Source organism: Bos grunniens, chromosome X, assembly GCF_055505025.1.
Source record: "Bos grunniens cultivar Pamir isolate PY7600 chromosome X, Bosgru_T2T1.0, whole genome shotgun sequence".
Classification (NCBI taxonomy): Eukaryota; Metazoa; Chordata; class Mammalia; order Artiodactyla; family Bovidae; genus Bos; species Bos grunniens.
The window spans coordinates 132,924,429-132,940,938 of record NC_141194.1 but is presented as its reverse complement, the minus strand read 5'-3'; the positions used below and the strand labels follow the sequence as shown (position 1 = coordinate 132,940,938).

At 40.8% G+C, this 16,510-nt stretch overlaps 1 protein-coding gene across 5 annotated transcripts in view; it reads left to right on the top strand.

Annotated features, from left to right (window-relative positions):
• Positions 1 to 16,510, top strand: part of OCRL (OCRL inositol polyphosphate-5-phosphatase) — a 51,840-nt gene that overhangs the window by 13,351 nt on the left and 21,979 nt on the right. For 4 of the 5 annotated variants that reach the window (XM_086387210.1, XM_086387208.1, XM_086387209.1 and 1 more), the window contains exons 5-15: positions 2,940 to 3,050; positions 3,511 to 3,600; positions 4,310 to 4,430; positions 4,519 to 4,680; positions 5,986 to 6,087; positions 6,603 to 6,717; positions 7,799 to 7,915; positions 8,022 to 8,209; positions 10,159 to 10,270; positions 11,795 to 11,904; positions 14,274 to 14,409. In XM_086387210.1, coding sequence (XP_086243336.1) covers positions 2,940 to 3,050; positions 3,511 to 3,600; positions 4,310 to 4,430; positions 4,519 to 4,680; positions 5,986 to 6,087; positions 6,603 to 6,717; positions 7,799 to 7,915; positions 8,022 to 8,209; positions 10,159 to 10,270; positions 11,795 to 11,904; positions 14,274 to 14,409 — 1,364 coding nt within the window. Of the gene's footprint in view, positions 1 to 2,939; positions 3,051 to 3,510; positions 3,601 to 4,309; positions 4,431 to 4,518; positions 4,681 to 5,985; positions 6,088 to 6,602; positions 6,718 to 7,798; positions 7,916 to 8,021; positions 8,210 to 8,244; positions 8,397 to 10,158; positions 10,271 to 11,794; positions 11,905 to 14,273; positions 14,410 to 16,510 lie in introns of those variants that run through there. The other variant, XM_086387211.1, reaches the window with a different exon arrangement.

Here is a 16,510-nt window from a genome sequence, read left to right as displayed (position 1 = left end):
GACAAGTTGACTATGGAAACTTAGACTGATTCCTATCATACAGGGCCCTGTTGAGGTTAGCAGTCAATTTATAATGGGGTGTGTGTGTGCTTGTGTATCTGGTTTTATTCCCTCAGATATAAGTACAGAGAACGCAGTTAGTTGGATTTCTGAGTGTTGAGAGTTAGCCAGGTAGGCATTAGCCAGAACAGAGTGAGTGGTAAGGCAGTTCTGGGTTTTTGCAGCAGAGTGAAATGATGGCTTCTGTTTGACAAAAAGGAAAGCGAAGGGCTTCCTGGTGGCTCAGTAGTAAAGAATCTGCCTGCCAATACAGGAGCTTCAAGAGACATGAGTTCAATCCTGGGGTTGGGAAAATCTACTGGAAGAGGAAATGGCAACCTATTCCAGTATTCTTGCTGGGAAAATTCCTTAAGCACAGTTGCAGGGTTAATGCCCTCACAAAGAAAGGTGGGGGAGGGTAGTGAAAGCAAGAGAGAGTGAATGAATACTGAGAAAGTGAAGGGATCAGTGTGTCAGAGGTTCCCCTAAGAGCAGGTAAGTGGCAAGGAGTTCAGAGTAGGTGTTTGAATTAAAGATTTATGAGGTGATGGTGTTTCTGTGACAAAAGATCCAGGGTATAACTGAGTAGTCCCAGTAAGACTGAGGGAATAGGTGGCTGAGGTGGAGGGGCAAGGTCGTTGGATGAGGAAGTTGAAGGTGTTGACTGAGTTTTCAGTGCTAATTTTGAAGGGATGCAAAATTAAAGCAAAAGTGTGAGTGGAGAGGAAGTCTTATGAATCAGGCCTGGATTCAGAAGTTTCTGGGAGGTTGGTGCATGATCTCATGGAGGAGGGAAGGGAAAGCACTGGCATAGTCCAGTGGGTGAGTCTCAAAGGAGAAGGGATTTTTCCTGAGGGAGGAGGAGAGGGAATGGTCTGGAGATGGCATTAGGACAAATAAGGACACCAGTCTTAAATTACATAGTATGTGAGAGACTATAAATAGCCTCTACTCTGGAGGGCTGTGGGGGAGCTACTCTCAGGGGCTGGCCAGTTTGCAGGTGACTCTGGTTTTCTGGATGCGCTAGATCACCTGGGGGAGTGTTTTTAGAAACTGCCAGTGGGCTTCACCCCCAGAAATTCTGTTTTCTTGGCCTGGGGTGGGGCCCAAGTGTCAGTATTTCCTGAAAGTGCCTCTGGTAATTCTGATGCTCCCTGAGTTGAGAACTACTGAGAGATTCAGAGAGTATTCAGAGAAGTTGAGGAAAGAGGAGTGTTAGCTGATCTCAGAGGCCAGAAGGGCTGGCAGGGAAGAGAGTGGACGGTTGGGTGGAGGGGGTCATTTGTTCTCTTTCCCATGCAACATGGTGAGAGAGCATCTAGTGTTTTTTGTTTTGTAAGCAGTTTCTGGAATCTTCTGTTAAATGGGTCAGTTTATTTTTTTATACTTGCTAAAATGTATCTTTCAAGATCCTGGAACAGAGAGAACACATGTTCCTGTTCTAAGTTTCTATCCGATACAAGCTGCTCTTTTTAAGTTTTTTTTTCTACTTTTAATATAAATTATCAGAGAAAGAGAGGACTATTTGTGTCCTGAAGGAGGTTTTCCCTGTATCTTGAAAGCAGTTCTAATTGAAAGTCCTTATTCATGCTCTTTTTTTTCTCCTTACAGTGGCAGCCTCATTAATTTTCTTATTGCTGGTCCTCTTGCGTGCTTTTTTCCCCCATTTTTATCCTCTATGTTTTTCTCTTTCTTCTGGTCACTAAATCCGTGTAGATAGAAACGTAAAGAAATGCAAAGAAAGAGAGAGTCAAAGGTTCAGAAGTGGATTTCTACCATAAGACACTATGATTTTCATTTCATTTTCTCATCTCTGTTATTTACAAGTGTGAAAGAGTCCAGTTCTATAGTCATTAAATGCCTTCTGTCTGTGAAGTCTGATGTCATTATTATCAGTAAAGTAACTCATGAACCCAGTTTTCCTGGGGCTTTCCTGGTCTTACCTTTAGAAGTCTTGAGTCCTGAGAAGCCCCTCTGTCCCAGACAACCCCGGGAAACCATTGAGAGTGTTATGTTGGGTAACCCTTATGTGCAACCTGTCTCTTGCCCTCAAAGAGCTTATAGTTTCCAGGGCCATGAGAAAGCAGTATGTGTAATAAATCAGTTAAAATAAGAATATAAACAAGGACATGGGTTTCCTGGATCACCATAGCCAGAGAGTTGATACAGATGGTAAATGTAAGGCTTTAGAAAAGGGGAGACAGTATGTTATATACATAAGAAACTGAAGTCCTAGGTAACTTTGCGTCTAATTACACTGTTTTCCAATTGGCTATACTTGAACCAGAACACTCGTGGACATGGGTCATTATATTATTTTTGTGAGTTTTTTCAAGACATAGATTTTTTACTGGAGGTAAATGAGGTATAGATGCTTCTTTGCAGAATAATTCAAGCCGATCCCATTATGCTTTTCTTTTTTACTTAGCTTATAAATTCAGTTGCCTGAGTACAGTCTGTACCTAAGGAACAAACCATCCTATTTCCGTTTTTCCCTTCACACTTCAGAGATTCGTATTATGTGATTTGGATTTGAAGTGGTAGGAATTTCCAGCTAGGAGGTATGAGGGGGGTGGTTGGGGAATCGATCTTTTGCTAGAATTTGAAGGTTCCTACAGTGACATATGAACAACATATTAGAATGTAGGAAACTATGATTTTATTATACATCATGTCACTATATTAGGCTGCTCATTTACACAGTTCATTAGCCTACATTAAATTTTTCTCTGCATCACCCCCAATACCACCACCACAACGAATCCCTTGATCTTATAGGTATGCTTCATACATTAGAGGTCTGGAATGTTTGCTATCTGGATCTTCTTCTATTAAATTGGTAAGTTGAAAATATGATCCCAAGAAAACATTATATGTATATGGATTTCTGTTCTTTTTAGGTGGCTGCAAAATTAGGATTCAAGGGGACTGGACCAGAGAGAGACGCTTTGAAATCCCTGATGAGGATCACTGTGTGAAGTTCGTCTCAGAGGTCCTTGCTGCTCAGGAAGGTAACTCAAACCTCAGCAGTTTTCTTTCTATTTGTCTGGGACATGCATACAGAGACACGTGGCCGTTAGCAGAGTACCTTGCTCATGGAGCCTTGATAGGTGATTTTTTTTGTTGTTCAGGAATGACCCCAGGGATAGATTAGGGTAAGTCTACTCAGCTTTAAGGACCCTGAGTCAATTTCCAGAATCTTCTGTTTCTTGCCATGGCCAGCTTACTGCAGACAGTAATCCTCCTCCAGCCCCAGATGGTCCCAGAGCTGCTCTCATTTTCTTAGTCTCTTCCTTTGTGTTCAGGAATGGTGCTAAGTGAATGGCCTTTGGTGGTGGTGGTGGTTTAGTTGCTAAGTCGTGCCCGACTTTTGCAACCCCATGGACTGTAGCCTACCAGGCTCCTCTTTTGGTTATGGTAAGTTCCATTCAATGGAATGGTTGTTCCACTCTATGACCCCTATCTCTCCAGCTCAGTCACAGCTTCTTGTTCCAGACCAAAAGGAGTCATCCAGCTGGTACCAGAAATTAGACACTAAGGACAACTCTTCTGTTTTTTCAGGTACTGAAAAGATTCTTTTTTTTTCCCCTGGTCACTATGATGATTGCAGAGTCAGTAGATTTTATCTGGGCAGATAAGATAGTATGGAGTAATGTCAATGTCAGATACCTTCTCCTATGGAGTGGTTTTGGAGTCTGTACTCACCACCTCATGTTCAGTCCTGTTACTTTCTATGGCATGTTAGCTCTTTTGGAGCCAGCTTAGCAGAGGTATAAAAAATGCAGACTCCAGGGGCAGACTGCCTGGGTTTGAATCACAGCTCTCTGACTTCATAGTTATATGACCTTGGTCAAGTTACTTTGACATCTCTGAGCTTCTGTTTCTTTTTCTGTAACTTAGGAAGATTTTTTAATAGCACCTATCTCATGAGGTCTTTGTGACGATTAAGTGAGATAGTGATATAATCCCTAATTATCAACCAGGCATTGTGTTAAAAGTCTTCTATAAATACTCGCTCTTTTAGTCATGTTCCAAGTTAATGTAACTTACTAGTTATGTTTATCATTCTAGTTAATGTGTCAGTGGTTCAGGGACAGATGTGCTTCTTCCCCTATCTATGTTATCACTGTTCGTATACCTTTCTGTTTGGTAACGCCGCTGAGCAAATAGGGGTCAGATCAAAACCGCTGACCAAAGCAAAGTCCTATCTATCCCGAACAAGTTGGATGTTATCTTCCCCCGCTTTGACTCTGGGTTTTGCATCCTTCAGGGCTTCTTGGATTTGAGGATAATTTTTCATCTATGAATTTGGACAAGAAAATCAATTTGCAGAATCAGCCTATAGGGGTTCACCGGGAACCTCCACCCCCACCCTCTTCAGTGAATAGAATGTAAGTCCTGTGTTGAAACAGATTTCCCATGTGTGAGACTTCCCTGGTGAAGGCAGTTTCACTTCTGAATTGCTCATTTATTCACTAGGCTTTCACGTGAAAAAGAAGCTTCTAATAAGGAACCCCCCAAAGTGACCAACACCATGCGGAAGCTCTTTGTACCAAACACCCAGTCTGGACAGCGGGAGGGTCTCATCAAACACATCCTGGCAAAGCGAGAAAAAGAATATGTCAACATTCAGACTTTCAGGTTAGTCTCTCTCCTACTTACGGAGGTGAAACATTAGTTACATTAGATGGTATAGCAAAAAATGTTCTTTTGGTATTTAAGATATTAGTGTAATTAGCTTATTTCAGAATAAAAGCATAATAAAAAAGAATGGTGAGCTGATTCAAGCGCCTGTCTTTATGTGGTCAGTAACCTACATATCCACAATAATGCAAATGCTACAATTTCCCTTGGATTTTCTAAATCCAAATGATTTAGATTATAAATCATGTGGTATATTACTAAATGATACCACATCTACTAATACTATCCACTCTTAGAGAACGAAGTCAAGCTCACATGTACTAGAGAATTGTCTCCTAGCACACTCCATAAGCAGGTGTGTTTATCTGTCTGACCTGCCCAATTTCTTCTTGCCAGTATCGGCAGTTTAAGTCCACTGTTGCTGCTAGCCCTTAATTTTCATTTTCCTACTTTGCTAAGTTAACTAAAGGAAGTTTCACCCAATCCTCTTGATTGGGAGGCCTATCTTGAATTCTTTCCTCTATTAGATTTTTCATTTCATTTTTACTTGTTGATATCCTCTTTTTTGGATTCACTGTGTGTGGCGTGTGGAGTGGTGTAGTATGCCGTGTATCTCGATGTGCAGAGCAGCAACACTTTTCTTTGTTATTTGCGAACAGCATGTACCCTTTTAGTCCAAGATTCCAGACCCATCTGCTATCCCATTATGCCTCATTTATTCTAATTCAGTCATGACTATATCCCTGTGCTGAAGCCTCCAGTTCTTCAGATTCCCCAGGATGCTTATATTTGTATGTAAACAGTTAAGACAGTCATGAGTTTTCCCTTCTGCTTTCCCCCTTAATACTATATCTGTCTCAACAGAATTTCCTCCACAGATGTCCTTGTAATCCTTCAAGAAGTGAGTTTTTGGATTTAACTATGGTTCCTTATGGAACAGTTATCCATATTAGACATCCTTACAGAGTGAAGATACCTCTTTCCCATCCAGAAGCTCTCCCTTCAAATATGTTTGGATGGAATGTAAGAGGAAGGATATGTGGTAGAGCCATTAAATTTGTGTTTTTTAAATAGAAACTTGATTCCTTTCTGTAGGTTTACCTGATGTGAAATTTAGAGAGAATAAGCCCACTGCCTTTGCATTCTACAGGCAAGAAGGGTTTTTTGGTATGTGTGGCAAAGCAGCTTGAGAAATTGCACTGGCTTATTGTGAATATACACTTGTATAGAAATAATGAGAGAACTTTCTTTAGTTCACACTTTACCTTTGTTTCTAAATTATTTTTTGGTATTATGTATTAGATTTTTTGTTGGAACGTGGAACGTGAATGGCCAGTCTCCAGATAGTGGGTTAGAACCTTGGCTGAACTGTGATCTGAATCCTCCTGATATCTACTGCATTGGGTAAAATACATGTCTGGAATTTCATTTTGGCTATATGTTTGGTGTTACTTTATGTGACATTTTGCCCTTTTTTCCCCACTGTTTGTAAAAACCTGCTGTAGACTATGTATGAGAGCTAACTTGTGGGTCAAATTTGTGAGATCATAAAGGAAGAGATATCTAAAATGCTGTGAGGAAGCATCTAGTCCTCTTAAAACCCCTAGAAAACTATATTCTTCATAGAAACTGAGATCTGAGGTTAATTCTAATAGTGACTATTCCTAGGATATATAAGCAAAGCTCTGTTATCCCTTATGGAAGTTTTTTTGTGTTTTGCTTGGCCTATGCATATACTTGTGGGGGAGTCTTTTGAAAAGAAAACTACTTGTCCTTACTGATCACTTGAATCAATAGAGCAGTTCTCTAAAATTCCTCTCTCCCACATTCCTTTTTTCACCTAATGTCTCAGAAAATGGGACAGGAGGTAGTCAGAGATAATTATGGGATGTGGATCTCACATCCTCTTGTTTTCTCAGATTCCAAGAGCTGGACTTGAGCACAGAAGCCTTTTTCTACTTTGAATCTGTGAAAGAACAAGAGTGGTCCTTGGCGGTAGAGAGGAGTTTGCATTCCAAAGCCAAGTATAAGAAAGTAAGCCGCATTTAATTATCTTTTTTAGTATATGACTAAATAGCACTCACTGGAAGTTACTCTGTTTATAGCTTGTTCCAAAAGAATGGATTAATTGAATTCTTCCCCATGTGTAATACCGGATAGGGCAGACTAATGCTTTTCATTCCTATTTCCTAGAAAAAAAATTCCCTAAGCTTCTCGATTCTATAGTTTCATTGCTTGGCTAAGTTTTAAGAGAAAGGAAGAATTTTACTGTACTGTTAGCAATAATTAACTCAAATGACATATAAGTGACTTTTTGCAATAAGATTTTAAGATTGAAATTGTTTGCTTACATGGTCAGAACTGGATGCTTTACAGAAAAGCAGTTTGAAGCATGTGGGTGCATGGGGTAAGCTTTGGAATTGGAGTAAAAACAGGAGTGTTGTGGAATTTAAATGAGTTTAAAACTTGGTTGTAAGTCAAGAGTAGAGTTGACTTTAGCAAGGTGACCCAATTTGTTGGTCTTTAGAAGGCAAATAGTAGAGGCTACCAAAAGAGTTATTTTAATTATGCAGCTACCATACCAAGCCCTTCAAAAGGAGTCATCTGTCTGAGTAATTTTCATCTGCACCTTCTTACACCTGATGCAGGTGATAAGACTGCTGAAGATGTTATTCCTCTCATATAGACTAATACATATTTCAGACATATTTCTAGTTCACAAAGAAGTCAATAGGATTGTTACACATTTTATTAGGAAATTGTAAATCAGAAACTAGGAAGGAGAGGCAAAAAGAACAAGCTGGGATAGAGGCTTTGTCTTTATTATTCAACTTTTTAATACTGCTTACTCATGGTAGGCTAAAATGTGATTAAAATAATGAATGTAGAGCTGAGGGTACTCGTTGTCCCTGAAGACTTTTACTGGTCAGAGCCAGATTAGCACTTTCCTGGAAAAATTTGTTTCCTCTTTATGAGGTCCATTGGGAAATTAGAGGATTTAGATTCAAATTGAGGCATGATTATATCTTCTTGGTGGAAAATTACTTGTGGGAAGTTAGAGATGTGCAAAGAGTGGTATTAACACAAACCTCTTCTAATTCCCTGGAACTTAAAGGTTCAACTAGTCCGCCTTGTTGGGATGATGCTCCTGATATTTGCCAGAAAGGATCAGTTGCGATATATCCGTGATGTTGCTACAGAAACTGTTGGAACTGGAATCATGGGAAAGATGGTGAGTTACTTTGGAGTTGAGCTTGATTATGATTTCATGTCCATATGAAGTTCAGGTGCTCATTGTGTCTTTTGTACTAACTGTGAATAATTACTCTTGCTAACAGGGAAACAAAGGTGGGGTAGCTGTGAGGTTTGTATTTCACAACACTACCTTTTGCATTGTCAATTCCCACCTGGCTGCCCACGTGGAAGAGTTTGAGAGAAGGAATCAAGATTATAAGGACATCTGCGCACGAATGAGTTTTGTGGTCCCAAATCAGACCCTCCCACAGCTGAACATCATGAAACATGAGTGAGTGGTTAAGTCTTCTTTAGCCTTTGAGTAGCAGAGCTGAGAAGAGACTAACCATGATGAGAAACTATAGAAATGTGCAGAGTGAGAGATTCTGTTTTGGGATTGGATTCACAAAGAAGAGGAAGGTTTTGAGAACTAGCAGATGCAATGAGTCAGAGAAATTAGATTTGCTATCAGAGGAAAGGTTAGTTCTATCAGTGGACATCTGAGTAGTGGTGGAGGGGATCTGTCAGTTGTAATCAGTTTTCATTATTTTTTATTATAAAATAGAAATATGTATTATAAATATAATAAAAGGTGAAAGGAAAAAACCCATCATTTCTTATCTCTGCTTTCCCCAGCCAGTCCCTCCCTCCAGAGAAAACCATTGTGGACAATTCAGTGTGTATCCTTCTAGATCTCTGCTGTCCAGTATGGCAGTCCAGTAGCCATAGGTGGCTATTGGGCACTTGAAAGTAACTAGTCCAAACTGAGGTGTGTGGTGAGCATAGACTATGCACTGAAATTATGGGGAAAAATGTAAACTATCTCAATTTTTTAAATATTGATTACATGTTGAAATGACAAAAGTTTGGATATATTGAGTTGAATGGAATTTGTTGTTAAAGTTATTTTCACTTGTTTCTTTTATTTAGCTACTAAAAAATTTTAAATTACATTTGTAATGTGTGTCCTATTTCTTCTGAATAGTGCTGTTCTAGACTTTTATCTATGCACATGCACACACATACTCATTATATAGGACTGTATTATCCTATTTTTTGTGAATTATTTTCCAAGCCAGTAAACATAGATCTACATGATTCTTTTCACTGACTGTGAATCATTCAGAAAAGGGGCCATGGTGATTTAAAGACACCAGTGGTTAATATGAAAGGTTAGTGAATAATGAAACTTAATAAGAACAGAAACAAAAATCAGTTGAGGAATGGATTGTTAGTAGAAAATAGCTGTAAGGAAATTAACACTAGTAATTGGAATTCTGAGAGGGTGATGAGACTTGGAATAAGTGGTTTGAGATAGGAATTAGCAGGAAAACAAAAGATAATTTGAGGGCTATTAGAATCAATAGAGAGTGGGGTAATTGAGGAAAGAGTAGGGCAAGATAGTGATGTTGGCCTGTTCCATATTGTCTCAACATTTAGGATCATATGGAATTCTGCTTCACAGTGGTAAAGCAAGGCCTTGACATCAGTGGTCATAAAATTGACCTGAAATTCCATAAATTTATTTACCTGGGATTCCTTAAATTTCATGTTGCATCAAAGATTGGCAAGGAGACCCATTCAGAATTTGAAATAGCCCGTTTTGGTGCAGTCATTTCAGGGTCTCCCCTGTGGGGCTCTAAGCACACCTGGGGGTCTGTTGCTGTGATTGGGAGCCTGTGGGCTGCCAGTCTCCTTTCTTCCTGGGACTTGGACTGTGGTTCCCGGGCAGGGGTAGATAGACTGGTGACAGCAGAAAGCCCTGAACCTCTGTTCGCTAGTGGGCCCTGCCTGAGAGAGGTGTCATTCAGACTGTGCAGACCCTCGTGGAGAGCCAGTAGAACATCAGAGCTTGGAGAGGTAGAAAATGTTCAGATTCTCTTCCCCTAGAGACCTGGCAAGCAGCCAGGTGAAATTTTGAAGCTAGTCCAGCAAATAAACTACATGCTTCTCTGAGGCAGTTAACTCCTTGGCTCCCGAGTCCCACACACACCCCATATTTCTCCATCTTTGTTCCTCATGCGTGCAGTGTCCGTCCTCCCACCTCTTTTCTCATCCCCTTGTCCCTCTCAGGCGTTGATAGTACTCATCCCCAAAGGATAGTTAGCGCTCAAACCCCTTGTCACATAGTGATAAATGAATGTTATCAGTAATCTACCCATTTTCCTTCTCTGCATTCTCCTCTCATTGACTTTTATGCTAATTACTGCTACTCTTACTCATATATTTTTTGATCCTCAGTGTCGTCATCTGGTTGGGAGATTTGAACTACAGGCTTTGCATGCCTGATGCCAGTGAAGTGAAGAGTCTTATTAACAAGAATGACCTTCAGAGACTCTTGAAATTTGACCAGGTAAGTAAAATTTTATCTTATAGGTACTTTCTTACATAGCAGATAAAATTGTTAAGCCCCATGGGAAGTGTGTCTTAATCTAGAAGTAGATGGAAAGGTCTCATTGTCTTAGGAAAACATTGTGATAGTGAAGCAGTGAATACACACAAGGTTTTTATGAAGTACTTGGATGGGAGGAGGGGAGATAATATTAGTGATAAATAGTCAATGTAACATTTATTCATTAAGTCTTTATCAAGAAGAGATTTCAGAGATTTGTATAAATGAGTTGGAGAATGGGTGGGGTTAATTGGAAAACACTTCCTGGAGGAAACAGGCCTTCAGCTATGTTGATGTGGTTTGGCAGATGGAACAGGGTAAGCTGCTCTATGATTACTTGGCAGGCTCAGCAACAGCTTGGAGGTAAAAGAGGGAGGCCCTATGAGGGGATTGGGGAGCATAGAAGAGAAGTTTGTCTGGGACAGATAGCACAAACTGTGGTCTAATGGGAACTGATGGAGGAGTTGAGACTAGCTGTTTTATAGATGTTAAAACTTGTCAGGGAAGCATTGATATGGTAGCATTTATATAAAACGATATTGAGGAACCTAGTTTTCTGGCAGTTTGCCTCAGAACCTGGCACAGGACTTGAATTTTTTAGTTCAGCATATGGATACTACTGCTAAAAGTGAATGCTTCTTATTGAGGGGAGAAAATGTTTCAAATTGACTTGAATGTCTATTTTTTTAATGTTTTTAAATCCTAGTATGAGGCTTTTAACCTTCAGATATGGTCAGAATTCTGGTGTTTTGCAGTAGAATGGTTTTTATAGTGAGCCTATCTTCACCCTGTCTACCTTCACATTGAAGTTGGCTAGCTAACTTCTTTGCATTTTTTCCTCTGTCCTGCCTCCAAAGGGGGTACAATTGGAATCTTATGTAATTCTGGTAAAATACTTGAGTGAAGATAATTTTCAAAATGATCTCTAACTCTTACTGAATTTGGCTTTTGGAATTATCCAGTCAACATTTGTGTGCTTTTTTTAAAAAAGCTGTACTCAAACTATTATATATAGGATAAACAAGATCCTAGAATATAACACAGGAAACTATGTTCAATATCCTGTTATTAACCATAATGGAAAAGAATATGAAAAAGAATATATGTATAATTGAGTCATTTTGCTATACAGCAGAAATTAAGAAAACATTGTAAATCAGCTATGCTTCAATAAATTAAAAAAAAAAACATGCTAACTTCAGGGAACTTATGATTATTCAGGTTTCATTTTTCCATTGTACCCTGACCACCATTAGCAATAAAAAATTAGTGACATGCTTATATGAGCATCCTGTCTGTGGGTGAGTTTAGATGCTGTGGGAATGTCAAAATTTAATTCATAAGGCACAGAAATATTATCTATGTACTCTGACAATTGCAAAAGATACAGAAACTAGATGCACAGAAAAATAGCTGATCAACCTGATTATCACTTCTATTAAGATGGTGTTACCTTGCTTATATGATACATTTTTCTATCTCTAGCTAAATATTCAACGCACACAGAAAAAAGCTTTTGCTGACTTCATGGAAGGGGAAATCAAGTTTATCCCCACATATAAGTATGATTCTAAAACAGACCGATGGGATTCCAGGTAAAATAACAAGAACCTCATTATGGAATAGGTTAAAACCTGATCTTACTTCTGTCCCTCTGAATTGCTGAGGGACTGGGAAGTTTTGGGGTTTTGCCAGAAGCAGAGATAAAAACGTAATGGCTCAGTGCTCTTAAAGAAGAGTTTTTAATTCCTGTGTACTCACAGGTGAGCTCACCTTGCTTGCTTGCGCTTCCGCTCAGTTGCCCAGTTGTGGATTCCTTGCAACTCCACCAGGCTCCTCTGTCCATGGGGTTTCCCAGGAAAGAATACTGAGTAGGTTGCCATTTCCTCCTCTAGGGAGTTCACCTTAAGAGGGTGTGAACTGCTCTGAAGTTTTATGAGCTGCCTGTAGCGCCTTATTCTCTCACCTCAGCAGACTGCTTATTTGATTTTTGCCTTCCTGATCTTGCCCCTATTTCCTTACCTAGTGCCCTATTCTGCTTCTTTGCCCAAACTCTTTTTTCAGCTCTTTAACTCAGGATACCAGAGGTGAAAACAAAGCAGCATGAAAGGTTCTTCCAGCACAGTGATTCTTGATCCTGAGTGTACATTAGATTCTCCTGTGTGTGTGTGTGTGTGTGTGTGTACGTGTACGGCTGTGTCTGACTCTTTGCAACCCCATGGATTGTAGCCCGCCAGGCTCCTCTATCCATGGGATTCTCCAGGTAAGAATACTGGAATGGTTTGCCATTCCCTTCTCCAGGGGATCTTCCCGACCCAGGGATCAAACCTGCATCTTCTGCATCCCCTGCATTACAGGCAGATTGTTTACCACTGAGCCACCAGGGAAACCCTAGAATCTCTTGGAGGACTTTTAAAAATACCAGTGCCTGATCCTGGCCTGCATGACTGCCAGGGGAAGCTGAGAATCCTGTCTAGTGGGGGGCTATTGATTTCCTGATCACCCCTAGTAAAGTGCCTCTGTCAGTATGTGCCTGGTGGCTGTGTGTCTTCTTACTGTTTCTTCATTCACTATGGTTTCCTAGTTGTTTGAACCCAGAAGTTTGAAAGAAAGAGAATTCCCGGGCATCATCAGCTTCTTTAGACTTGGAGTGCCAGCGTGGGGAGGGAGGAGCCTGTCTCTCTGTCCTCTGAGGGAGGGAGCTGCTCAGCAAGTGAAAAGTGACTCTGACTCTGACAGATCCTGTGCACATTGCTTTGTTTCTTCCACTCGTCTGACTTGAGAGTCAACTGAAGAGCTACTGATATGAACTTTATTTGTGTCCCCATCTGGATCAGGTGTAGTGTTGCTTATTTTAATAGAATGATGAATAGGCTTTTTCCCTTCCTTTGGTATTCTTATAGGCTGTTATGTGTTCAAACTTGCATGCTTAGATTTTTTTAGTTCATCTTTATTAGAAGCTCGACTTGTCCATAAAAGTCTAGGTTTAAAGAAATCTCTGCTATTAACCCATCTCCATTGATTCAACCCACTCTAGAAGTATAGGATTGGATTTTTAGAGTTCATTTGTTGTCTATCTGTTGTGAAGTGTCATAGCAGTTGATAAAACAAACAAAGAGGAAGTATTCTGAATATAATCCTACCCTTCTGAGGTTATTTTGCTGCTGCTGCTGCTAAGTCGCTTCAGTCGTGTCCGACTCTGCGACCCCATAGACGGCAGCCCACCAGGCTCCCCTGTCCCTGGGATTCTCCAGGCAAGAACACTGGAGTGGGTTGCCATTTCCTTCTCCAGTGCATGAAAGTGAAAAGTGAAAGTGAAGTCGCTCAGTCCAGAAGGTGCTATTCTACTTTCCCTGGGGCAACATTATTGAAAATGTAAATCCTGATCCTAGGAGCACTGTTTATTCATTCCCTGATAGCTCAGTTGGTAAAGAATCCACCTGCAATGCAAGAGACCCTGGTTTGATGCCTGGGTTGGGAAGATCCCCTGGAGAAGGGATAGGCTAACCACTCCAGTATTCTTGGGCTTCCCTTGTGGCTCAGCTGGTAAAGAATCTGCCTTCAATGCAGGAGACCTGGGTTTGATCCCTGGGTTGGGAAGATCCCCTGGAGAAGGGAAAGGCTACCCACTCCAGTATTCTGGCCTGGAGAATTCCATGGACTGTATAGTCCATGGGGTTGCAAAGAGTCGGACATGACTGAGTGACTTTCACTTCACTTCACTTCACTGAGCACCTACTTTCATCAGATCTTGTGCTAGGGGCTGAGAATTCAGTGGCAAACAAGACAAGTCCCTTCACAGAGCTTGCAATAGAGTAAGGAATAGTTGAAGTCGTTAGGAAAGGAGAAGCAGATAACAAGAGGGCCGAACTCAGGTCTGAACCAGTGTGGTAGATATTCCACTCTTGTGTGGTATGTTCTCCTTCTAATCCCTTGCTATTTTTTTTTTTTTTTTTTTTTGCAGTGGGAAATGTCGGGTGCCAGCCTGGTGTGACCGAATTCTCTGGAGAGGCATTAATGTTAATCAGCTTCATTACCGGAGTCACATGGAACTGAAAACCAGTGACCACAAGCCTGTTAGCGCCCTCTTCTGTATTGGGGTAAACACTTGTTTGTTTACAAGTTGTTTGTTTGTGTGTTAAGTATCTATTCTTAGGGCATTATTTAGACTCAGAATGGATCAGTAATTCCGTGAACCATAAACGTTTTCAATTCATAGCCAAATAATTGTTTGCAACATTGAGAAGTTAGAGCCCTTGACCCTCCTAAATGCTGTCCATATGGCCTTTTAATGACACAGATGTTTCTCATGCTGCATAATGTCTGGGTAGCACCCTTCACCTCCTAAAGTTATTATACATAAAGAAGAGCTTGAAGCCAGGTTTTAAAGGATGATGAATAGCTTTGCATCAGAAAGATAGAGAAAAGAGGAAGCACTGGGAGAGAGGTTCCTGGTGGAGGGCTGGGGACAGCAGAAGCAAAGAGGCACAGACTGGTCAGAATACATCATCTGTATGTAACTCTAAGAGGCACAGTGTCATTCCTGCTAACTAAGATACTGAAGTCTTCCCATCCAGAAGCATGGGTTTTTTTTTTTTTTTATTGTTGTTGTTTTTAAAATTTATTTTTTTATTGAAGGATAATTGCTTTACAGAATTTTGTTGTTTTCTGTCAAACCTCAACATGAATCAGCCATAGGTATACATATCAGATCAGATCAGTCACTCAGTCATGTCCGACTCTTTGTGACCCCATGAATCGCAGCACGCCAGGCCCCCCTGTCCATCACCAACTCCCGGAGTTCACTCAGACTCACGTCCATCGAGTCAGTGATGCCATCCAGCCATCTCATCCTCTGTCGTCCCCTTCTCCTCCTGCCCCCAATCCCTCCCAGCATCAGAGTCTTTTCCAATGAGTCAGCTCTTCGCATGAGGTGGCCAAAGTACTGGAGTTTCAGCTTTAGCATCATTCCTTCCAAAGAAATCCCAGGGCTGATCTCCTTCAGAATGGACTGGTTGGATCTCCTTGCAGTCCAAGGGACTCTCAAGAGTCTTCTCCAACACCACATATCCCCTCCCTTTTGAACCTCCCTCTCGTCTCCCTCCCCATCCCACCCCTCTAGGTTGATACAGAGCCCCTGTTTGAGTTTCCTGAGCCATACAGCAAATTCCCATTGGCTATCTATTTTACATATGGTAACGTAAGTTTCCTTGTTACTCTCTCCATACATGTCACCCTCTCCTCCCCTCTCAGGAACACAGGTTTTAAATTTCTCTTTAACTCTGTTGCATCCTTGGAGAAGGCAATGGCACCCCACTCCAGTACTCTTGCCTGGAAAATCCCATGGATGGAGGAGCCTGGTAGGCTGCAGACCATGGGATTGCGAAGAGTCGGACACGACTGAGTGACTTCACTTTCACTTTTCCCTTTCATGCATTGGAGAAGGAAATGGCAACCCACTCCAGTGTTTTTGCCTGGAGAATCCCAGGGACAGGGGAGCCTGGTGGGCCGCCGTCTATGGGGTCGCACGGAGTCGGACACGACTGAAGCGACTTAGCAGCAGCAGTTGCATCCTGGGCTGGAATAATGGCCAATATTTGAATTGTTTTGTCTCCATTGTGAGTAAAGTTTTTGTTTTCCTGTTGTATTTTCTAGGTGTGTATTATTAGTACACAGGTTATATTCTGGGATCTTGTTGACTTAATTTAGTACAGCTAGTACATTTAGATTATTCCATGTAGATTTTCCAGACCTGAAGTCATATAATCTGACAGAATCTGTATAGGACAGTGCTTGATAGAATGGACCTTATAGCTAGGCGGCTTAAACTCTCATCCCAGCTCAAACTCTTTCTAAATGTAACCATGGAAAATCTATGCAACATCCCTGTACTTCAGCTTCTTCCTCTATAAAATGGGGATAATGGTATCTCCTCAAGAGGATTAATGAGTTCAGACATGCCAAGAGCACAGTGGGGTGGATTTCTTTCCTCTGTGCATATGTAAATTTTTTTGACTTCTGAGATTGGTTCTCAGCAATATGTCTTATCCAGCTCCTGTCTTAGAGGGTAATGACTTTGGAGCATTTCCTTTATGTAAAAATTTAATTCTTGGTCTTAGATTCTAAATTTTATTGAGTCAATCATGACTTGACTTTCTTCCATTTTGATATTTTAAAATAATAATAAGTAATAATAGTATA